This window comes from Ascidia mentula, chromosome 5 (genome assembly GCF_947561715.1).
Source record: "Ascidia mentula chromosome 5, kaAscMent1.1, whole genome shotgun sequence".
In the NCBI taxonomy this organism is placed as follows: Eukaryota; Metazoa; Chordata; class Ascidiacea; order Phlebobranchia; family Ascidiidae; genus Ascidia; species Ascidia mentula.
In genome coordinates this window covers 2,684,945-2,707,901 of record NC_138570.1, presented here as the reverse complement: position 1 = coordinate 2,707,901, position 22,957 = coordinate 2,684,945, and the positions used below count along the sequence as shown (strand labels likewise).

Sequence of the window (22,957 nt, the reverse complement as noted above, 5' to 3'; positions counted from 1 at the left end):
TTGCTGGCAGGAATGGCCACACGCGTAAGAATTGCCTTGCAAGGCGTTTAAGCTACATGAACAAAAAATAAGAAAGTCGGTGTGAGTATTTTCGATTTGAACCCTGTGGCGCACGAAGTGCTCTACTTCTCATACTAGGTGCTGAACAACTGTTACCTCCAGCATTTAATGTATCACTAAAATGCTTGCAGATGTTCGTTGTTCCTTTGTTTGGTGGGTTTTAGCGCCTTGCCCCCGAAGCACCTACCGCGCGACAGGAGACAATTACTCCGGCCGCGTAATAAAAGCTTTTACGGAAGGCGGTGCGCGCCGCCGCGCAAAAATGATCTTAATTTGTAATCTCCGACAACGCGTAGACGAGGCCGCGCGCTCGATCTGCAATAAAAGAACGCCGCGCCCGGAGAGAAACGATATTGCCGCGCCTGGAACCGACGAGCGTTTGGAAAAAAGGGAACACTTCTTCAAGAGAATAAAAGAAACAAAGAAATGGATTGATGGGACTTGAGGGCCCGTCGGACTCCAGTACGCTTTGCTTGACAAAGTCAGATGCCCCGAGGAATGTACAAAGCACTAGCAGTAGTTGTACTAGCATAAGAAGTTGAATTTATGTGAAGTTTGTCAGTCAAGGCAGCTTATGTGAGCTTCAGGTTGCACTGTTTTGCGACACAACCAGATGTGGAGAAAAAAACTTAGGGTGATCAATGTTTTGTTCCAACTGTGAAAAAATAAAATACTGCAAAATGCAAGGTAAATTTATTTGGATAAATTGTTTTTGGGCTACAGTGGATAATCACTGACTTCTGGCATTTCATGGCAGTCAGTAGCCTCGGTTCTTGTGCTTGGTTTCTGAAAAAGTAAAACTTATCTTACTACCGGTATGACTAAAATTAAGCTTCCTTCCTTTAAAACTCTTAAGGCATAAACAGTGAATTCATTTTATACGAATTTAACGCTAAAATGCAAGTTCGTTATGATAACATAAAAACGATTGTGCGCGGACGTCGTGTAGCAGAATATTATTTGGCCGCAGTTTGACTCTCCAGTTTCGGCAAACAGCAACTACGCGCATTTGATGTGAGTAAATTTGAACATGTAAGCCCGTTTTTTCAAGCGCTGAAATGTTGTTTATTATATCAATAATTGTGTTCTTTGTTGGGACACAGTTTGTATTGTTTGCGCATAGAGTTGCTTGTGAAGTCATTTTGGACCTATCTGATTCTTAACTACGTGTGTGAACGTACAGATTGCGTTTGTAGCGTTCATTGCGTGCCCTGCTTGACATAGATTGTAAGTAACGCCACGAAATACCATACCTTTAAATAGCAATCGCGTGTTTGTAGTCAGTTGTATGTGGAAGCGTGGACCTAATGTAGTGTAATGTAGTGAACTTATCGCTGTGTTTAAAGAAGGCAAGAGTCCACGTTTACAGGAAACCCAAGACAAATACCAGCTCGCCTGTCAGGGAAACTAGCTACTCGCCGCGTGCTTTTGTGTGGTTGCTTGACAGGATGCAGCAAGACCTTTAAGTTAGGACTGTACTGTTGATTTTACCACCAACATTAGGTGGTTTGGTGATGTATGTAGCCTATGTTGTTTAAGCTACAAACTGCTGTTTAAATAAAAGAAACGAGACTATAAAGTGTTGTAACGCATGGTATGGCGGAGCTATGCACTTTTAGTATCATGTGCTAAGAATTTGCAAACCGCATCCATGCATGCTATGTTGGTACATAAGCGGGCACGCCGCGTTTTAATAGACTGGCTGCACCACGTGATGTAACGCGTCCGGCGCTTAGCGTATTACGTGACTCATTGTGAACGAGACAAAAGCGGATTGTTGTGTCACAATAACAAAGGACCTGAGGGCGGTCGCGCTGACGCGATAGTAACAGCGTCGATCGGCCGGTGAAGGAGTAGCTTATGGCCTTCCGCTAAATATGGAACACCCTATTGTTGCCAAGTTAAAAGCATTTAAAGTTCGCGGTTGCGCTTGTGGGAAAATTTGCAGGAACAAAACCCAGTCTGACTATTTAAGAATGCTTTTCGCATTATGAAGGCATCGCTCAACTGCAAACCTTTTTAAAGTGTTTCTCTGTGGTGTAATACATTTGTTTGATTACAAGGGTGTCTGCAAATTTCCAAAGATAAATCACAAAAAGCCATACTTTAATTAAATCAAAACTGGTTAGTCTGTGTATACTTACTGCTCCAAAACCGAGCGGCAATTAATTTTTCGTCTTTTACAATTTTTTAGGCAGATAAACAAGACAAAAACTGTACTTGGCAAGCACTGTGATGTGAATAAATCAACTGTTTCTACCTAAAGCATCAAAATAATGGCATCAGAATCGATTGTCTCTCAGTCTCATGGGATTTCAACGCCCGAAGACAAGCAGACGAACGACAAGTTGATTGACCAATCAGAGTCCAGGAACGACTCAGAACGAGGCTGCGACGAAACTACATCCGGTGATGACGATTGGAGTGATGACTTTGAAAAATTGGTGATTGACCTTGGCAACGACAATGACCCTGAAAAGTCGAGCAAAGAAACCAAGCCATCGGGCAGAAACACGCCGATTAGTAACATCAACAACAACAATAGTGTCAATTCTTCTCCCAGCAAGCATGGCGGAAGCCTTCACGATAAGAGTTGCAGCAAGACTAAATCATCCTTGTCGCGAAACAGCAGTCCTGTTTCCAGCAAATCGTCGAAAAACAAGACAAAGAAGTCTAGCAAACCTTCGTCAAGCAAACATCATCAAAATGCCGGCTCGCCCTCTGGTTCAAGTGGTGAAATAGTGGGCAATCCAACAACCAGCAGCAGCAGCAAGCAAACACACTCTGCAGATAGCAAAACCTTGGCCCCGACCTCGCCTGAAGAAGGGAGCAGCAAGAAAAACAAGTCATCCAAAAACCGTAGCCACAAGAAACACAAGGAAAAGGGACAAGACAAAGGACAATCAAGCAATGGCAAAGGCGATGGCGAAAAATCAAAATCAAAGCAAAAGCACGGGTCGAGCGCCAACTCAAACAGCGCACATTCATCGGCTGGTTTCCCGCAGGCTGCTGGCAGCCACTTCTTGCCGCCACACGTAGCGCCTGTACCAGCAGCCTCTCACGCCCAGGCCAGCAAACAATCTTCAGCCCGGCGTAGTGCCTCGCCTAGCGTTACAAACCAGCCAACCGTCGCGTCTGTGGCCAGCAAATCGCACCAAACGCAGGGTCGTCAGCCGAGCAGAACCGCGGTAATGCCCACCAGTAGTTTGGGTGTCAAAGCTAGTTCGCAACAAGCAACCATTAGCGACAAGGATCACAATATCGAGCAAACAAGTGGACAGTCCAGCCGTAAAAAGCACCGCAAAGGGCCGCATGGCCAGGCGACTACGCAAACAAACGCTTGTGGCAACAGCAACGATCCTACCGAACAATATAGTCGAGTTTTCGCGGCTTTGAATACCCCAGTTCAAGGAAAGAGAGAGAGAAACACTGGTGGCTCGACGGCTAGTCACGCGACGGCAATGGACGGATCTGGACCGAAGAAGATTAAACTTGATACGGTAAGCCGATTAGTTTGTCTTTTGATTAGCTGCGAACGACGTGCGGCATTTGTGTGGTGTTTGCTTTATAAGTATTGTACCCATCGACCTTTTCAGCCGCATGCGCGCCTGGCCCCGGAAGCAATATAAGCTTGTTGCTGCTGTGCAGTTGTATTGCATTGTGGGGATGGCAAGGAAATCGATGCAATTTATTTTGCTCTTTACGCACTACAAATGCCGTAAGGTCGCAAATATTTTGCAGATTACCGGAATTGTTTCCCCCACGGGAAATCTGTAAAAGTTCCAGCAAAGTGTTCAAAACGTTCCAGCTTTACTAGACACATAAAATAGCATAGGATTTTATTATTTATCGCTCTCCGATTGTCGCATGTTTTTCGGATAGACTGTTTGAAGGACTGCATACGTGTTAAAAGTATGTGGGCAATAAAACTTCATTCCCAGGCAACTCGCCAACACAGCACTGGAGCGCAAACGAGGCGCTAATTCGCACTTGTCGATGTCTTCATGTAACGTCTGGCAGATTAAAGTGCAAAATTATGAGCATGGCGAAGTTTCCAAACCTTGTGCGCAACGACTTCGTAAGTGGCGTGTCTGTGCCCATAAGTTGGAGACATTTGCAGCGAGACGCACGCCAACAAACAGCGTAGCAAGCTGATCGATATTTCTACTAACCAAGTGAAGCGACTGCGTGATTGTACTTAACACAAGGTTCGGATGGCTTCCCTCTTGAGCCGGGGGCGCCCTCGACAACGCTCTTCATCCATTTTAGTGGCGGGGTGCGGGCAATTTCCAACAACCTCCATACGGTACATCGCGCGCCCGTCATGGCATATTTGGCATCGATTTGGGAGCGCTGTAGCACGACCGCGCGCCTGGTGTGAATGATTTATGCGTCAGGATCGCGCAGTCTGTGCCGAACGATTGCCAGCCTGTGTGTGTCTTTCGACCCGCCTTGCGCAGCGTGCTACTTTGCGGCCTGCTTTATCAGACTGAAGCTCTGATTAACTTAGCAGGGCAAATATTTGCTTTGTTTGGCCTGTGAGTAAACGAGAGCTTCCAACCAACAAGAGGACTGGACGGTTACAAATTAGTTAGGTGATATTTTTTTCAACTAGAGTTTACTTTTGTGCTTCTGTTTTGTTTTGTGGTGTTGGTTTTGTAAAATCTTGGTAAACCACATTTGTTTTTATCCTTCAGTATTGCAATAATAGAACCTCTCTTGATCATTTTGGTTTCATGTGACACAAATGTTCAATGCAGTTGTTTCAACACACGAAATTGTAACATAAACACACGAGTACCCCCACACGTCTGTTCCTCCACACATATTATTGATGAGATCAACTATTGATTCATTGTCCTTGATTTCAATCCTGATAATGGCTATTGTGTCTCTGGTTGTACATTTTGTTGTGCAAGTGCAGCACTCATAATTACTAGTAAACTGTGTACACTCATGGGTTCGCTTGTGATTGGTAGTGACAAAAAAGCAAAACATAAAAATACTTTTGGCACATTGTTTTTATACTTGCTTTTGGACCTTTAAAATGCGTGTAGTTTGTAAATTTACCCGGCGGTTGTGTGAAGACAACCGAAAAATATGGGATTGTCGCTTCAAGATTGCCAAAAAGTCGTCGGAAGCCGCTACAATACACCCGGTGGTCTTTTTAAAATCGCTTGAGCTTTCCAGCAACCTATCGCGCTAGCTCGCTTTGCGTGGTGTAAACGGCGTGGCTTTTGAAGTGGCTCGAAGCGGATAGCGCCGACCTCTTCAAGTCTGCGCTGGCTGTGTTTGCTTTTACTCTACCTACTGACGCCCGGACAGACGGCCACGGTCGCTAAAAGCGCTTCTCTCGGCTTAAGAACCAACATTGTGGTATCACGCCGCTGGTCCTAGTTCTCCGCGATCGTTCTCATTCGGATTACACTAAAACGGCTAAAACGGGGCGTCTGGCTTGGCTATCGTAGGCTGCTGAAACCAGCATTTCGTATATTTCCTTTTCATAGTTATGGCGTTTCGCCCACTGCCGGTTGCTGATCCGTTGTTTATTCATTACTGGAATGCGCATGGTTTAAACACCTTACGTAGCCACAGCAAACTTTCTACAGAAACTACTTGGTGCTGTTCATGGTATAAGTGCAATTTGCTTTGGTTTTGTCCACACTGAAATAGAACACAACTTTTACTTTAATGGTTATGATCTTAAACAGTTTGATTATTATCTGATTCTATATCAACTCACACTTGAATGCAAAAAAACTATGTTTGTGATAGAAAAGCAGCTAACTTGTAAGGAGGAACTCCAGACCTTTAAAAAGTGGCCGAACATGAAATATTAATGCTGCTCTATTTACATGTCATAAAAAGTTTACTCACAGAACATACCTAAAAATGATTTGTTTTGCTTTGGGAATAGATCTCATTTGTATACATTTGTTTGATACATGTTCCTTGTAAATGACTTGCTACTATTCTGTTTGTTTTTTACTAAAATTTGTTGGGTTTTTACTAAAAAAGGCCAAAGCTAGCTGTCCAGTAGGCAAACTCTGCATAATTAAGTTGCAGCAAATTGAAGTTGAGTGGACATTCCTCTCGGTGTGGTGAGTAATTTAGTCTTGTTGCAAACCGGCAAAAGCCCCTAAAGCTATTCGTTTGAGACAAAGTTAGTAGCGGTCTACCATGGACTGTCAGCTATTTTCACCTTAGGCGGATAAACATTGGCTCTTCGACACTGCGGTGCATGTTTATTTATCGCCAATCGATCAAGGCGACCAACGACAAGCGAAAGCAAATCTCGTAAAACGGCCGATAATCCCTGACGAGCCCGCAGTTGGGTTTCGCCGCGCTGTGCTGTTGGTGTCACATTTCCGCGCCTGTTGGTATTCAAGCCTCTTGTATTAACGCTCCACGTCGAAGGGCCTCCCTGCTATCGGGCTGTACCGCCTGTCAAACTCAAGTGCCCTGGCGTTGCTTTTAGGTGTCGTTGAAGGGTGATTAGCGAACCTCGTGCTACTCGCTTGCATAATCGTACATGGTGTTGTTTATTACGTGCTGTACGTGATGTGGCAATTATATTCCTTTTTGCATTTTTTACGTAGGTTGTTCTTAAAATTGTAACTAAAAAGACGGAAAAATTGTTGTCCATTTCAAAATCGTGAGATATGGCTCAAATTTTTTCTCAGAACCCAAGTTCGGTTTCTTTCACAGAAACTTGTGTCCCAACTTAACTTTTACACATAAATACCCGCATCGGCGATAATTCAATTGGTTGCTGGAAAAATTTTGCTTTGTTGTGCGGGTTGCTCTTGCGCGTCCAGGATACAAAAGTTTTTAGCAGATAATAGAGCGCCTCTGGTAGTAGGTCGAGCGCAACCGACAAAGCGCGGTGTAACAATGCTCATTGTCAACGCAGAACGTCAATAAATCGCCGCCCGCTGCCGCGCTATTGTTGCACGAGGTCTTTAGAGAAAGCACGCGCGGTCATGGAGCGTTTTTTCGCGAACAAGCTCCCGAGGCGTCTGTTACGTTAATGACCGCCAGTGGGGCGTTGATGAAGTGCTTTCTCCCGCTACCGACTTCTCGGCGTAAAGTGCCTTCTCCCGCTACCGACTTCTCGGCGTGATTATTGCCGCTTGGGTGAATGACGACCATTCTTGTGGCAGGTAGAATGGAGATCTCGATGGAGCAGTCGGCGATGGCAAGAGATCGGCTAAAATCAATAGCGTCGCTAATGTGTATTATATGCGTAGAGACATATGGTCAGTTTCTTTACATGGGTTTAAGACTCTTATAGTTAGTACTCAACTCGTTGCACGGAATGCCCTCGCTGCTCAGTCTTGTTTTCTCCAAGTTTTGAAACCATATCAATAGATAAAATATGTTGAACACAAAAGTAAAATTTTTAATATTGTAAAAATTAAATTTACATATATTGCAAAGGAGGTGAAAAGCCGTTCTATGTCATCAGCCATTTCTGCTTTTCATGTTATGCGCCATGCAAACGTGAACAAATTGATGCTGTACAACCAAATAGCAAAACTTCGTGGTCTAAATTAAGGCAGCTGCATACAATTTCAAGACCGCAAAAACGAACCCACAAGCAGTGAAGGTCGCGCGTTTCGCAGGGAGAAAACAATTTGGTGACGCCCAACGCGTTAAAAACCATTGAAGCAAGACACGGCGGAAATTCCATTTTCAACATTGCGGAGCCTCCATGAAATGAACCGACTTTCCACACTATGAAACTAAATACCAAGTTAATAGCCTTAACCCGAAAGCTTATTGTATCTTTAACGGTATGTTACAAGAAGAAGTTTGTAAACCTGTACGTCATGCAGTTGGATCAATTGAAATTCAACCTTTTTTGGTGAATACCAGGCATTATTTTTTTCATCGCAGCTCTGTCTCATTGTCTTTTCATGTTTCACTTGTTGGCCTCTGTGTCGTGAGAAGATCGAGGCGCATTGTAACACGTTTGCGGGAAAACCGAATTCCTTACGTCGCCGATGTGTTTTCGTCCGCCAAGAGCCAATTTTGTCTTATTGCAAAAAATGTTACGCTTTAACTGAAAAAAGATTAAAAATATCCCGTAGTACCTTGTTTGAACTAATTACCCCCTTCCTCAAAGAATATATACACATCACATGTATATTTTTGTCCCGAGTAAATTGGAGACCGTTTTTGTTCGGAAATCTTTACACTGTTTCGTGACAGTAGACACAGTTATCGCTCCTCATAATCCGAAGTGTAGTAATGGAGCTTAGTCTTATATGAACTGTAGCCCCGATATGCCAGAATACTTCTGCTGACTGCGAGTTTTATTACTCGGTTTATTAGTTTGTTTTGTAGCTGCTAAAGCACATGAACATACGATAAAACGTTTAACAAGGGGTTTTACTGTCGTGTGTCATCAAACCCAGTGTAATTGATTTTCCAGGAATTCGGTTAAGAGTGATATACAACTTGTGTCGCAGCGTAGGGCACTTGTGGAACACAAAATGGCCTTTCAGCAATGGAAAGAAGTAATGCAATTTACGACATATTTCGCAACACCAACAATCAAAAGATTCTTTCAAATTAAGCAAGTCATTGTATGTAAATTTTCCAGGAGCCCTCCGATAAAACTATATTTTTAACATAGCACTGGGTCTTCACAGATTGTTACCGCTTTTGTTAAATTAGTCCAATATTGGCACTAAACAAAAGCACAGCGCGCACCCCTCTTGTCAACGTCCTCAGGCCAACCCTTAACCTTCGGCCGTGAAACAGTGGGCAGATGTTACGCGCCAGCTTTCCAGTTCTCTTCTTCTGTGCAGCGGAATGTGGTAATCGTTGCCAACCTCATTCTGCTGCCTTGTACTTTGCCTGTTGCGTTTAATATCCCGTTTCGGCCGTTGGCTGTTTTCGGGTTAAGCTGGAAGCGGTCGTTTGACGCGGAATAACTGTGGAGGTACTACTGTTGTCATTAATATGGCAATGGAAGGCTGCCTGTGATTCCCACAGATAAACAGAACTTTCCATATTCATACGTCCAAAAAGTAACAGTTTAAAACCCGGAGTTATACGCTGGTTCTGTTGTGATCATGTGATTGAAATCAGGTATATTTTTTGACCAGATATTGTTGGGTAAAATTGCGCCTGACATGGCACAGTAAATAAGGTTGTTTTGATGTAGGAGTACACAAGTTTGAAGTGGCGCAAGCTGTTAAACGGATTTCTCTCTCCGAATTCTCATAAATTGTTTTGCGCTCACTTTGGCGGTCGAACCACGTGACATACGGCCGCAAAAAAAGCGTTCTAATCTGACAATTAAAGGCGTGACACACAAGACACTTCGAGCACGGTGACGAGAAATGCCGTGCGACAAAGCTTTCCGCGGTCAGGCCTCCTATCGTCTATTCCAAACGACCCGAGGCAAAAATACAGCAGGTCGAGGCCGCGCAAAGTGGTTTCTGCGCTAACTAACGACGGAACCAGTTATTTGATATCGAGCGTCGCCACTACCAGCAGCCTCAACCCTGTTTGCTCGCTTTTTTTCTCGTCGTCAGGCCCGGTGCCCTCGACGCTTTGTTGGACCGCGTTTCTGCTTCGGGGCTGTGCCAGGTCGCCGCGCCGCAACGGGTGTTTATCCCGAAACACGAGGGGCCGCCGGGGCTAATGAACTGTGCCGTAACAATACCACGTTGTTTGCATTCTTCGACACGAGACGATCAGCACAGGGAGGCAAGTTGGGACTCAGTCGTGTTTGTGGGTTTGGTCTAAAACCCGTTCTTACGGTGTTAACTTTCTGTGCTGGCCCAGTTTGCGTTCCTGGTGAAATCACTCTTCGTCCACACATCTGCGCCGTGCTTATCGACAGATTGGAGTTTGTTGTTACTCACCACAGGGAAATAAACAAAGATAATCTTGCGTGCGAGGTTTGGGTAAACGGGCAAATTTGTTCAAGTAAACACCACTCGTTCTCTTTTACAGTTACAGCCAAGTGGTCTTTGTATCAAACAAAATTTTTTTATCAATTGTTTCCATGGTCACACTTTTGCCGCTCGCCTTTTTTTTTGTCTGACTACGTAAAACTTCACACAGCAAGGCCCGACAACGGCCAACTGTGACGCCATAAAGCGAGGCGGTCATCTCGCGGTCTTAGGCTTCGTTTGATCTTCCTTCAATAGTAGCCGACATTTATTGACGTTTTCTCTTCGGCGCTGGGTAACCGTGACTTGCGGTCTCTGCGCGGTCGCGATCAATACGCGACCAATATCTGACCCTGACTGATAATAGGAGAACACGGCTGGGGTGCGGTGTGTTTTTCAATGCTATGTTTGCAAATTGATCGAGAGCTTGTCCCTTTGCAAGAAAACGCAGATTAATTGTCTAACGTCTAAACGCATTTGGAGTGATTCCTGTATGCTTGCAAGTAGGGTTAGTATCGATGGAAAGAGGACACGGTGACTCGAGAATCGGTCACGAACGTCTGTTCAATTTTGTCGAACCAGCGAAAAACGAGTTACGTCGATTTTGTCTCCCCATGTCGCAGCGGCTTAAATTCTTTGTCATTCCTGTTTTTCCGTTGTCGATTTTTAGTAAATTAGGTAAACGCCAGGCACCAATCGACAAGATGCCTCGACTAAGCGTGAAAGTGGCAGTTGTCGTTCAGGCCCCTGTGTCATTTCGCCACAGGCATGCCCTTCTAACACGTGTCAGTCCTTTTGCGGCATCCTTATCTCTCTTGTTACGTCACAAAGCAGACAGCTAAGCGATCCTCGCCCCGCGCTCGCTTGTTTGTTTAACCACCTCGAGATTGGACGAACAGAACGCGAGCTCGTCCAAATCGTGCAGGTCGATAGAAAACAACCCCAGGAACTTGTTTGCCTTGTTTACGGAAGAAAGATTTTAACCGAAGGAACAGCAATTTTTGTCATACATGATTAAACGCATAGAATAGCATTGAGTGCCAACGAAAAGTAAAAAAAATCGTCCCTTGTTTTCCTTTTTTTTAATTTTTAGGGGTAAACATGTTTTTATAAAGAATTCGAATGCACGTAAGTGCGTACATGTCTTCATCCTGTTTCTACTGGCACTTGTAATGAAACACGTAACAAGATTAGCGGTTTTGACAGATCCGTGCGCCCTCGTCGTCAGCACGCGTTGCGTCGCGCCACTTTGGTAGTCTTAGCCCGCGGCTGTGCTGAAAAAGTGAGTCGGGCCATAAACGGTCGCGAAGTGGTGAGATACGAGAGCGGAGAAGTGTACGGTCGACTGGTTGCTTTCACCACCACAATCGTCGGAGATCAGGTGCCTCAAACCGCGAGATTACACGCTTTGCGTTGTCGCTTCTTGGCGTTTGGCAGCACTTGGTAGCCGACAGCTGTGTCTGGCATACTACCGATAATTTTCGAAATGCCGTGGTGCGTTTTAGGGCGCATGTCCATGTTTTTTTGTTATTACCGATCGGATCATTTTCACGGGAGCAAACAAAATGTTATTCCTCGCTGTTATTGTTGCCACGATCCAAAATGTTAACGCCTGTAAATTGTTTTAACGCAAAAAAAAACAGCGCAAGGAAGTACTAACACAGATAATTTGGAAAAAAAACACATCTTATCAAGCAGTGCAACCGGTTTTGTGTGAGGTCGGTGAAATTGTTCCATTGCTCTGTTACCAAAGATAACGCCCCCCCCGCCCTTTTCGAGCAATTTTCCTCGCTCAAACAACTCGTTGAAATCTGTCCAATTTTCCCCTCTCGCTCCGTGTGTTTTGTGTTCACAAGACCGCTGCGACCTCTCTTATGCTCGACGGACTGGCCAATTTGCCCCAATAGGATCCATGCGAGCCCTCCAATTGCGCTTTTATTCAACACTCGCACTTTCGGGATGGCGGCCCAAATGTTCTGAACCACTCGGCCGCGCGCCTTGTGTCGTCACAAAGCGCTTTATTTGCGAAGGCACTTCTTTTGTTGCGTGTTTGTGGGGAGGATTCAGTCCTTCCCTTGGAGTTTTCGGGGTTGGGAAATTAGCACATCTGTTAGGTCCTTTCTCTTGTTTATCTATGGTAACATTATTGACAAGCTTTTTTATTTTATGCTTTTTTGTTGTATTCTTCCATTACCCTTAAAAGAAACATTCGAATTTTGTATTGTTAAGGATACAAAACAAAGAAGCAAGGATGGCAACAACAGTGCGCGAACCAGCCCCGACCGCAACGAGACGGCCCGCCTCGTAAAAACATCGTCAGGCGGAAACATTCCCCCGCAAAATGGTGCTCAAATCCCCGCCACACCGCCTGTCTTCGCCCCTTCCAGCATCTTCGCTACTAGTACCATTTCCCACTTTACGGGTCCCTTGACGCAGGTCGGGTCTTCTCAGACATCGTCTGTGTGGTCAAGGCCCTCCCAGCAGCCTGCAACTGCCAGTACCAACACGTCATCCACCATGACGTCATCTCGTACCGTAGGTACGCTTACGTGTACTTCAGATATCGGAGTGATGACAGAGCCGGATGTGTTGGGGCCTTGTGAACCCGGGACCAACGTGCATTTGGATGGAATTGTTTGGCACGAAACCGACACAGGTAATTTGAGTTGTTTCTTTCTGTATTTAGTCTCTATTTCAAAAATGGCTCGGAAAGATTGCATCCTGTAAGGTAAAAACGTCTAGTGGTGCGACGTCCAGAACCACAAAAATATTTACCTTCCATCATGCGCTAACCCAATACCTAACTGTCATATGTCTGGGATATTAATCTTTTCATATTACACGTGTAACGATGTGCGGTACACAGGTTGCCCACTGGCGTTGCATGGGTCTTGTCGCGCCTCAGTCATTGTTGACTTTTGAATCGCGAACTCCGAAACCGGCCTAATGACCCTTAACGGCGTTTTTAGTCGAAGAAGTTGCTTTCACGCGGAGTTAACTGGGCTATCTGTACAAAGCAGAACCTAAATTAGCCCTCCACTCGCGTTATGTGGCACACGTAAGATTGTTGCATACGCCTAATTCTGATGCATTGAGATTATCCAACATTTAGAACGAGGCAATTGAATTGTAAATAATTGAGTTTCAAATATATTCCTAAAGTTTGAAACCATAATATGTTGTTAGTTCCAACCACACTGTTCTCCCAATGTGTCAAGCATTTTTAAACGTCACGCGTTTTTATAGTAAAAATTGGCACCGTGCGCAATCCACATCCTCGCGGTTAACCAACCAACACGCAGGAGGTCAAATTCAATTCATTACAAACGGCAGCGTTAAATTTCGGCAGCTCACAGGCGTTTTAAATCTAAAGCAAACAAGCGCTGTGGGATATCGAGATAGCAGACATGAATAGCTTCCTCGCCGATATGTCCATTGTGTGCGAGACCGTATTCACACTTACGTAGTGTACAGAGCATTACCAAGAAGTTATCACGCGAACCGGCTGTGGTCGCACAAACCTACAAACGGTAACTATACAAAATTATACCAAAACCTTGTACTCTCAGTTTTTGCGCTTTAACTGATTAAGGGCCAACATCACCACCAAACTAGGTAGGGTTCGTCGCCCGAATGCGTGCGGAAGTTGTTGGTATTTCAACAGAGCGACTTACGCCTCGCGCGCCAATGCGGTAGATTACTCCCTTTTTCGCGGCAACGCCGACTCGAAACCGCGGGTTTTATCGGGCAGGAACCTGGTTCGTGAAACACTGCGAGTCGTAAAATGTTGCGACACCATTGGTGGCCAAGTCAACAACCTTGACGACGGACATGCAATGACCTTGAAAGTAGGTGGTGCATGCCACATAGGAAGTAATTAAGCGGGCGTGTGTTGTGTGCAGCAAGGGACAAAGGAGGAAGCCACGCTACCACAGCCTTGTGATTCACTCCCCAACAATGTATCGCTCAACACTTCACAACAATGTGTCCTGATGTAAACGGGATAACATTTGCTTGTTTAAGCGCACACTAATTTGACACAGCTGACACAAAAACATGTTAGAAGAGAGCAGGAAAAAACACGAATGTTAACTGCTGGAAAGCTGATGGTTGTAAAGAAATGACGAAACCTGACTGTGTAGCGTAAATACTTATTAAGTACCGTGAACCGGCATAAGACGATATTGTACCTGAGGTATATAGTTACCGACAGTGAGACCTGTATCACAAGTAACATCACACGGCTAAGCCTTTAACACCGACCTAGGGGCGAGAAATCGCAATTAGGCGATTGTTTGCATAATGCAACAGGCCGAAGCTGGCAGAGTCGCCTGTCCCGAGTATCGACCCTGCAGCGCCTCCCCAAACCGTTCCGCTCGTCTCTGTAAGCAGAACGCGGTTCGGCGGCGGCACTAATAATCAATTAGCCCACAGGGGACGCATTGGGTGTAATAACTCAGCTACCAGCTCACCGAACGCCGTTTGCTCTTAACGTCTGCGCCCTCTTATACGATCTAGGATGGCATCTCGCGGTTTCTCAGTCGATCGATTTTATCGGGCCACAGGTTCTGCCACCTTTTGACACAAACGTCGCCTGGCGGAGATTTTGTCTCCCTTGTCGAATGCGCGCTGTTTGCTTATGGCAAGGCGCACTTTGAAGAGAAGGATTGCGACTCTGTTATTCCATGTTTAGCAAGCTGAGATATTCGGCTACTGTGGTGCATAAAATATTACACATTGGATATTAACAGTTGTCGTTGCACCTAACGTCGAGTTTCTATCACATCAACCGTTACTACTGCTACAAATAACTTGAGAAGTATTGATTTTTGAGGCAAGTTCGCTACAGGTTGCTGGAAAGAAAGCAAACGAAATCCCACAAACAAGAGCCAGCACACTTGTTTCTATGGCTTAGGCTGGTCGCTTTTAACAATATAATTTTTCCAGGTGTTCTGGTTGTCAACGTTACATGGAGGAATCGTACATACGTCGGGACGTTATTGGACGCCACCAAACACGACTGGGCGCCACCGAGGTAACGTCATAATTTGGGTGTGACATGGCGGATTTTTACTGTTGCGAAAGCGAGGCAAATATATTTGAAGACAGACATTTATACGACAAGGTGTATGCTTTTGAAAAACTACTGTCCTTCTGGCACTAAAACAACAAATGTTATATATTATGTCAAATGGACAGATTTTTCTCTCTAATACAAAGCCTGGTAGCAACTGCAGTAACAGCAAGGTGTGGCGTTCATTAAATTTGTCCTAATGGAAACAGTGTTGAATGGGGAGTGATGATGTCGTGCCCTTGGGTTTGTTTTTGTCTGTAGCGCCTTTGAAGAATTTGCCCTTGCGCACAACCCGCATTTCGCGAATCAACTACGTCGCCATGACCGTAAATCAATTACCTTTCATTGATTTGCCCTCGTTTCTCGTCGTTAGTTGTCTTGCCTTGTCAGCCCGCGCCTGTCGTACGTGGAACGCCAACCATTTAAAAACCTCGACCAACCGTGAGTCACCTGTGTACACGAAAAACTTGCCGCAATCGCGATCATCCGGCGAAGCAGAAACCGCGCACCCAACCCTGTTTCGTTTGTCCGCCTGCTCCACGGAATAATTCGGGCTTTTCGCGGCTTACTTGTGTCTGACTCACTGTTTTGGATGATCGGCAAAAGATAGCTGGGCTCCCTGTGGACACGCTAAGTCCAGTAAGCATGGCTGCGTTGCCTCGAGCTCGCTTGATCAGGAGAAAATGCGATTAAGCAAGATAGCACATGAAAGTAAATAACAAAACAAATATAGGGCTGCCGATTTAATCCAAATTTTGTTGCTGTCTTTCCACAACCGGAATAGTTTTGGGTAAAATGCTATAAATCTACACCTGTTTGTACTTCACCGTTTAAAAAAAAATCTTTCAATACCTTGATAACGTGTGACGCAAAGAGGATTGATATAACACGTAAGTTCGGTAACCAACTGTGTTGCCGTAGATTTTCCGATTGCGATGTGGATATGGAGTTACGTGGAAAAAACGGAAGACCAAAGAGATTAAGAAACGGGGCCAATGAAGCCACGACACGCAAGGGGAGATCGCGCGGTGCTGTAAATGACGACATAAAGGGAAGTCCTTCTTCCGCGGCCAAAAAACGAGGCAGCAAGGTCAGTGATATTTGTGACATTCTATTTTTTTCCCGGCCAACTGAAAAGAAATCGGCCGGAATTTGAAACTAAATTGACAGCTGATCGAAAAGAAGTTTACCGATGTTTTTGGCAAAAAGAAGTGGCCGAAGTATAAACTGTTGTGACTGATGTCTTTTATCGTTTGTTAAATGCACGTGTATAACTTTTAAGCCCGTCGTTTGTCCATTGATTTCTGGTTAATTATGTTTATTTTTCCCGATGTCACCTGAACAGACCTCCGAGTCAGAGGCGAACGAAGCGGATGGGACCACAACACCTAAAACGTTATCAAAACGTGCGAGACTCGCTTCTTCCAGAAACGCTAACAGCATTTCACAACAACTCCAACAACTGCAAAATGACCGGAATACAAATGGCTCGAACGGAGGTTGGTTACTTGACAGCCAGGATTGTTATTTTGGATAAATAACGCCAATACCCAGAATTTTCAGAGACATTAACACATATATTTCACTACAGGGAGTGGTTCGTCGACTTGTTCTTCGCCAGTTTTCATAGAATGTCCACACCCAAAGTGTAGCAAGAAATACAGGTGAGTTGGTAAAAGCTCAATAAAACGTACACATTTTTTAATTGTGCCCCAAAATGTTTACTGGTTGATATCAGTTCAGTTTACAAATTGTTTGCCTCTTACCAGACACGCCAACGGTCTAAAATATCACCAAGCCCACGCACATCTCGATTACGACGAGAATGACGTCAAGGATGACGTAACAAATCACGTGGACGAGGGAGACGAACGCATCACTGATTCTGAATCGGCTCCAAAACGGGAAAACCCCGGCAACGAGGATGAGAAACCAGGCCTAACTGACCAAGTTGCCGTGGAACCAGGAATTCTCCAACCAGTGACTCCCGAAGCCGCAGCACCGAGCGTTCCCGCTACAAGCGCGTCGGACGGTTTCACGAAGGATCAACAAATGGAGGTTTCACCGAGTCCAAAGACTGGAAGTCCTCCGACTTCAATCGAAATCCCCAATAAACAAGGTAAAGTGCGCACGTAGTTTGGGTTGAAATGCGTAAATTTTCCGTTGGGACAATGTTTGAAAAAAAACGCGTCCAACCTTTTGGCAAAATTAATTGCTTTTTTCATTTTGTGCAAATGCCTTCAAGGTTTAATACTATATCACTAAACGCCTGAATTTCCCGCTTAGATTCCGCCCCCAGCTTCCAGTGTCGCCCGAACGACATCGCGACCTCAGCAGCCGACAGCGAGAACGAACTAGCGGTGAAGAACCTCCTCAAGCAGTTGGGCGACGGTGACGATCAAGTCCTCCCCGGTCTTACGGCACCCTACAGCCAGGATTCTCCTGCCCCAACCCTTTCTTTGTCCAGGCCCGAATATGCGGCCCCAGGAGGCCCATACAGGGACACATCTGCTGATTATTCGTTTGTTCCCTCGTCTGAAGCTCCGCGACCTGCTTACTACCAAAAACCATCGGTTTCTATGACGAAACAAGACACTACTGTGACGTTATCCGGCACTTCAACTTTTGGCAAAGTTCCCGCGGATATAGTTGCCTCAGCGGCCACTGTTCCTGTGATGCCACCTAGCGGCCCAAGTCAACCCCTTCACCAACTGCCGATGTCGGTGTCGATTCATTCGACCGAATCGGGTCACGTGAGCGCCGGAAGCATCCACTACACAAGTGGGGAATACCCGAGCGCGGCTATGTCCCATCCCAGCGGCGTTAAGACAGCGAAGGGAAAGACTGTTCCCATCCCGGTTGGATCCACTCAGTCTTTATTGCCCTCTGGCAATATGACGTCACCGACATCAGCAAAAAAGAACAAACCCAGAAAGAAGAAAATGCCCGGCGAGGGAGGCGAAAGCACTGTTTCCGTGAAGCAGGAATCCTCGCACTCGAGCGTTGAAAGCGCAGGCAGTGGCTCGGCCAGCATCCAATATTCAAGCGCCACGAGTGATGTAAACACCGTCACGGGGGCACAAGAACGCCCACAGCAACCTCCCCGTCCTCCGCCACAGCAAGAAGCCATGACATTGAACACACCTGTTCAAGGTCAAACCATAAAAAGTGAGCCGGGCGCGCGCTATCCTCAAACATTCCCTCAGCAACACCATGTTGCTCCCAGGAGGATTCAAGGAGTGGTTGCGCCCGCTTCGAGCAGCGCTGTTCAGAGCACTCACAACGTGACGGTGGCTGGAACCTTTCACCCCTTCCCGGATCCACACAAACCGCAGACGGCGGTGTCCGCCCAAGCCCAGGATCGCCTACGCGCTTCCAGGAGTCACTCGCCCACCAATAGCTCGTCCAGCAACAGAAACAACAACAATAAACCTTCCGGAAGCCGCTTGGAGCAAAGCCAGCAGCAACTAGTTAAACCTCGTAGTCAGGCTCCTACTGAAGGAGGGGAACCTGAGGGAAACTACCGCGGGAAATACCCTGACCCGAAACCTCGCACAAGCTTGGATCATCACGAACATGCATTCATGAAGATGCAGGACAAAGTGGTAAGCACCATTGCGAACGAGTACAGACTGCAGACGTCCCGAGCGAAACCACCCGGCGTTCCTGTCGTCGAACCCCAGCGCCACCAAGAGTCCGCTTCGGTACGCTCCTTGTCTCCGCCGGAGGTCGCCAGACACGGCGAGGAGCCGAGGCCCAGACAAAGAGTCCCCAGCCCCGCTAGGCCACGGACCAAGGAAACACCACAAAGTCAACGCGAAAGCGAGTCTAGACTTGCAAAAAGTTCCGGGGACGCCCAGTTTGCCACCAATCCCCATGCTCTGCTAGCTCAAATGCCTCACCTCTATCCATCCTACCCGTACTTTATCAATCCAGCTGCTGCAGCTGCCTTGGAAACGCAGGCTCCCTATCATTATATTCGGTAAGTTTAATAAACTGTAAATACCTGATGACCGACTCCGGGAATCACTCCCCATTCCTGACCCATAGTTGCAACGATTTCCACCCTTTGCTTTTGACAATATTGCGGAAAAATATGAGTAAATTTTTGGGATCAACCAAATGTTTATATTTTAGAACTATGGAGTTTATCCAAGATTATCAAAAGCAACAAATGGCGCAACAACAGCAGCAGGCGTTCCAGCAACAAAAAGCCTCAGAAGTTCGACCTCGTAAACCCGCTGAGACTGTAGAAAAATTGATTAAGCCTGAACCGAGCAAACAGGTCGGGCCCCCCTCACAAACGGAAAGTGCCCATGAAAAAACAGCATTGTGGGTAGCCAATCAAGCGAAGCGTCTTTCAACGGGAGCAATCTCTCCGTTTCCTAATCAGGTAAAAATGTAGTTAAAACCTAATGCTGCTTTTGTTCAATTTCGAATGATTTGCGCATAAGAATAAAGTGTATGAAGTTGTGTATCCACACAAACCATTCTCAACTGTTCTTACATCGTTGCAGCCGGGCAAGGAAAAAAGCCCCTTTCAGACCCCGGTGCATTCTCAAGCCCCCACCCACACCCGCTACAAGTCACCCCAACCCCCGCATCAGCCCCAACACGCCCCTGGACCGCAGCAGCGGTCTCACTCGGTGGCGCCAGTGAGCGTTGGGCCTGGGGGCCACAGGAGGACGGATTCGGGCGATCGATCCCACAAGAGATCGGAGTCCGGAGAGCGCCCTCACAGGAGATCGGAGGTGAAGGAGGAAGCAAGGAGCACTCCGATTCGAAAGCAGTCGACTCCTACTCAATTACGCGAGGGCAAGAGCCCAGAGAAGGTACCGTGCTTCCACTCACTCATTCCTCAAATTAATTGACCGTACTTGGAAGTACGTTTTTAACCATGGGGTTGCAGTGTTGTCATTAAGTTGTCATGACAACCAGCTACTTCCATGTAGTGTTAAACTTGTGTTTATAAGTTTTATTTGTACAACTTGTACTTCAGTTACACAACTGCTTGCCGTAAACGGTTAAAACCGATATACTAACTCCCTTTTTTCCGTTTTACAGTCGAAGGAAATGGCAGGATCCATGTACCGTTCCACCGCTGAAAGTCCAGGACACCTTCAATATTACGCCACTACGCCAGGTGGACCCTACGCCCCCTTATACGACCCTTCCCGACCCGCTTACAGGGGAGTCCCCTACGCTGTGCCTGGTAAGGGTAGAAAATAGCTTGTGTGTAGCTACCATGGTCTTCTGGTTACTACTAAGCTTTTTCACTTTCAACTTCCCATAAAGCTTTCGGTTCTTACATAAACACCGCGAAAAGCGGATGTGATGGTATTGAATTTATCTTATTTGTCTTATGTGCAGGGTACGTTTACCCACAGACAGCCCCAATGTACCCCGCTCAACCAGGTTGGGCCCCACCAGGGTCCCAGCCCCCGAATCACGGGAAACAGTCGCCACCTTTAAAGGAATCGAAGGAGCGACCTTCCAGCGTCCCAAGGTCAGTTGCTGGGTTGTCATGTTGGGGTTTTGCAAACCAATAAATCTCACTGGTCTTTGTGGTTGAAAGATTTTGTTAAGGACACCTGACTCTGACTGGATAACCTTTGTGATTTTATCTGTGCCATTTTATTTCTTGTTTGTATTATTCTTTCGCGTTGTGTTTTATTAGTGATTTGATTTAAGTTTAAGAAAGAAATGGAATAGTGTGAATTGATCGTTAACGGCTGGCAAAGTGCATTATGTTGCTTGTAAACACAAATGTAAAATTTTTGTGTATTTTCATGCAGGTCTCCCAAGGAGGATCGACCGAGAGTTGACCCAACCGACCAACACCATAGTTTTACGAAGGAAAGACCGAGAGAAGGTGAAACAGACAAAAAATATTTGCATTGCTGAAACGGACGAAGGTTTAATGAATAAATAAAACGTTGCTAATTTCCTCAGATTTTGACTTAGTCGTCTTTTGATAGAAAGTTAGCCCATGTTGTTAATAATTTGAAACAGAACTTTCGAGATGTGAGGCTTCGTCAGTGCAGCTGGTGACTGTGGCACAGGCTAGCTGGTAGATTATCAGATGAGACCTTATAGGTCGAAACAGTGTGTACAGCAATTAACTCGTATTGTTGAAGCAATTTATTTGGACACACATGTATATTAGCCTGCTTACTTGACAGTGGTTTAACAAAACTTTTCATGTTGTAGGTCCTCCGTCTCGTAAAACCAGTCCCAGTCCTGACCCCAAACAGTCTGTCAACGTGGGTCCAAACCGCATCCCCACCAGCAACCCTGGTGAGCAGAGAATACCCTCGCCTCCCACCCAGCGGCACCTGCACACGCATCATCACATCCACGAGGGTGTGCCGTTCAACCAGTTCATTCCTCCGCCCCAGCATTACCCTTACCCCGGTATGAAGATTCATTTTTTGTTAATATTTGTGCTTGGAGGAGCGATCTACCACGCATATTTGCATAACGTGGTTCCTTAAACTTTGGTTTTACTTGTGTGGAAATTTCTTTCAGAAGTGCTTGGTCATTGATAAAACTTGGTTTGCATTCGATTAAAAGTTGTCAAATTTTCCGCCAACATATTTTCTTCACTATTACAGCCGCCATTGCACCTCCGGCCGTCATAGCACCCAATGGAGAAACAGTGGCCGCAGCAGTTTATCCACCTACCGCGTTCAACCAAAAGAGGTAATACGGTACATATGCCTACAAGTTTACAAGTTTCGTGTGGTTTTATTTACTTTTTAGCGTTTTGTCCCGAATCAGATGCGTTGTATGGGTCCATTTAAAATACTGCCGCATACATTAATTCTAAACTCGTTTCCGCCGACATACAATAACAGAATTGTTGTTTTTAGGGACTAACTCACGAAGTTGTTCTTCTCTACATGGTTCAAGTTAAGCGGTTGTGATCACGCCGTGAAATCATAGTTGCTGCGTGATCGTCTGTGTATCACGCCGTGATTATCCTGTGAAAGCAATCGTACATTCCTTGACAGTTCAAAGTGATGAAAAGATGAGGCGATTGCCATTTTCGTGCGTCCGTTTTTGTGACGTCGTGCAGTCGCGAATCGTCGTAAGCTGAAGAAATTCGTTGTTTGACCGAACAGAGCTGATTGTGACGTCACAGTATAGTGTTCGTTGCGCTTCTTCATTAGCTTTTCGCGTTTATTCTTTCTCGCGGTTTCCAATTTACGAATATGAGTTTGGATGACGCAATTACACATTGTTACGCAATGCTTTCACGCAACCGGTGTTTCAAAATCCTTGTGAAACCAATTGCTTTGACAAAAATCGGGAGATATACCTTCCGCTCATCCGCTTATTTGGACGTGCACTGTGCCATAGCGCATCTCGTGGCAAAATACGGTCACAATACAAACCTGCGACACTGGCAGTGTGTGATTTCGTCTTGTCAGGAAATTTTAAACGCTGCTCGGCCTAAAAGTATTGCAAAGTTTGACGTTTTCACGAATGAAATAATAGTTATATGTCTGTCGACAGACTTCAGAGCCAAGATTCTTAAATTATAGATGGAAAATATTTATTATGTCTGCCTGGCCTTTTTTAAACTTGAATCCATTACAAACCTCCAGTTACACAACGGAAACCAGCAAATCGGAATACAACATAAGCCTACAACCATCCATCGGGCAGCAACATGTACTAAATTTACACCATTTTAGATAAATTGTGGGCAATGCAAGCAAATTATTACTGTACGAGTTTCAACCCTTTATCAAGTCCTAACACAAACACATGGTGGCAGTATGGAGATCACACGTCTTTGGAAACTTGCATGTGACGTCACGATGTAAGTCGAGGGGCAAGCAGGCCTACACATGCAAAGTTTTATGGATGTGCTGTTGCCAAACCGTGTTTACTCTATCCATGTTTG

The 22,957-nt window shown here is 45.6% G+C and overlaps 1 protein-coding gene across 2 annotated transcripts; it reads left to right on the top strand.

The window, feature by feature from the left end:
• Nucleotides 1-699: 699 nt before the first annotated feature.
• LOC145901593 (uncharacterized) lies at nucleotides 700-22,453 on the top strand. 2 transcript variants are annotated; one of them, XM_082989329.1, is made up of 17 exons: nucleotides 700-747; nucleotides 2,255-3,560; nucleotides 12,201-12,627; nucleotides 14,919-15,006; nucleotides 15,967-16,135; nucleotides 16,391-16,544; nucleotides 16,637-16,709; nucleotides 16,815-17,164; nucleotides 17,332-19,027; nucleotides 19,183-19,438; nucleotides 19,563-19,877; nucleotides 20,110-20,257; nucleotides 20,416-20,551; nucleotides 20,841-20,917; nucleotides 21,256-21,459; nucleotides 21,660-21,747; nucleotides 21,918-22,453. In XM_082989329.1, exons 2-17 carry the CDS (start codon nucleotides 2,337-2,339, stop codon nucleotides 21,922-21,924), a joined length of 5,412 nt encoding a protein of 1,803 aa, XP_082845455.1. In that variant the 5' UTR covers nucleotides 700-747; nucleotides 2,255-2,336; the 3' UTR covers nucleotides 21,925-22,453. The 2 variants fall into 2 exon arrangements, with proteins under 2 accessions (XP_082845455.1, XP_082845454.1); XM_082989328.1 differs by lacking the exon at nucleotides 21,918-22,453 and having other exon boundaries at nucleotides 19,147-19,438; nucleotides 21,660-21,751.
• The last annotated feature ends 504 nt before the right edge of the window (nucleotides 22,454-22,957 follow it).

Excerpts from the sequence above, each read along its gene's own strand:
- LOC145901593 (XM_082989328.1), top strand. The coding sequence starts at position 2,337 with ATGGCATCAGAATCGATTGTCTCTCAGTCTCATGGGATTTCAACGCCC. Across the intron at positions 19,028-19,146 it reads GCTCCCTATCATTATATTCG|TAAATTTTTGGGATCAACCA; the intron begins GTAAGTTTAATA and ends GAAAAATATGAG. Across the intron at positions 20,258-20,415 it reads AGTCCCCTACGCTGTGCCTG|GGTACGTTTACCCACAGACA; the intron begins GTAAGGGTAGAA and ends TCTTATGTGCAG.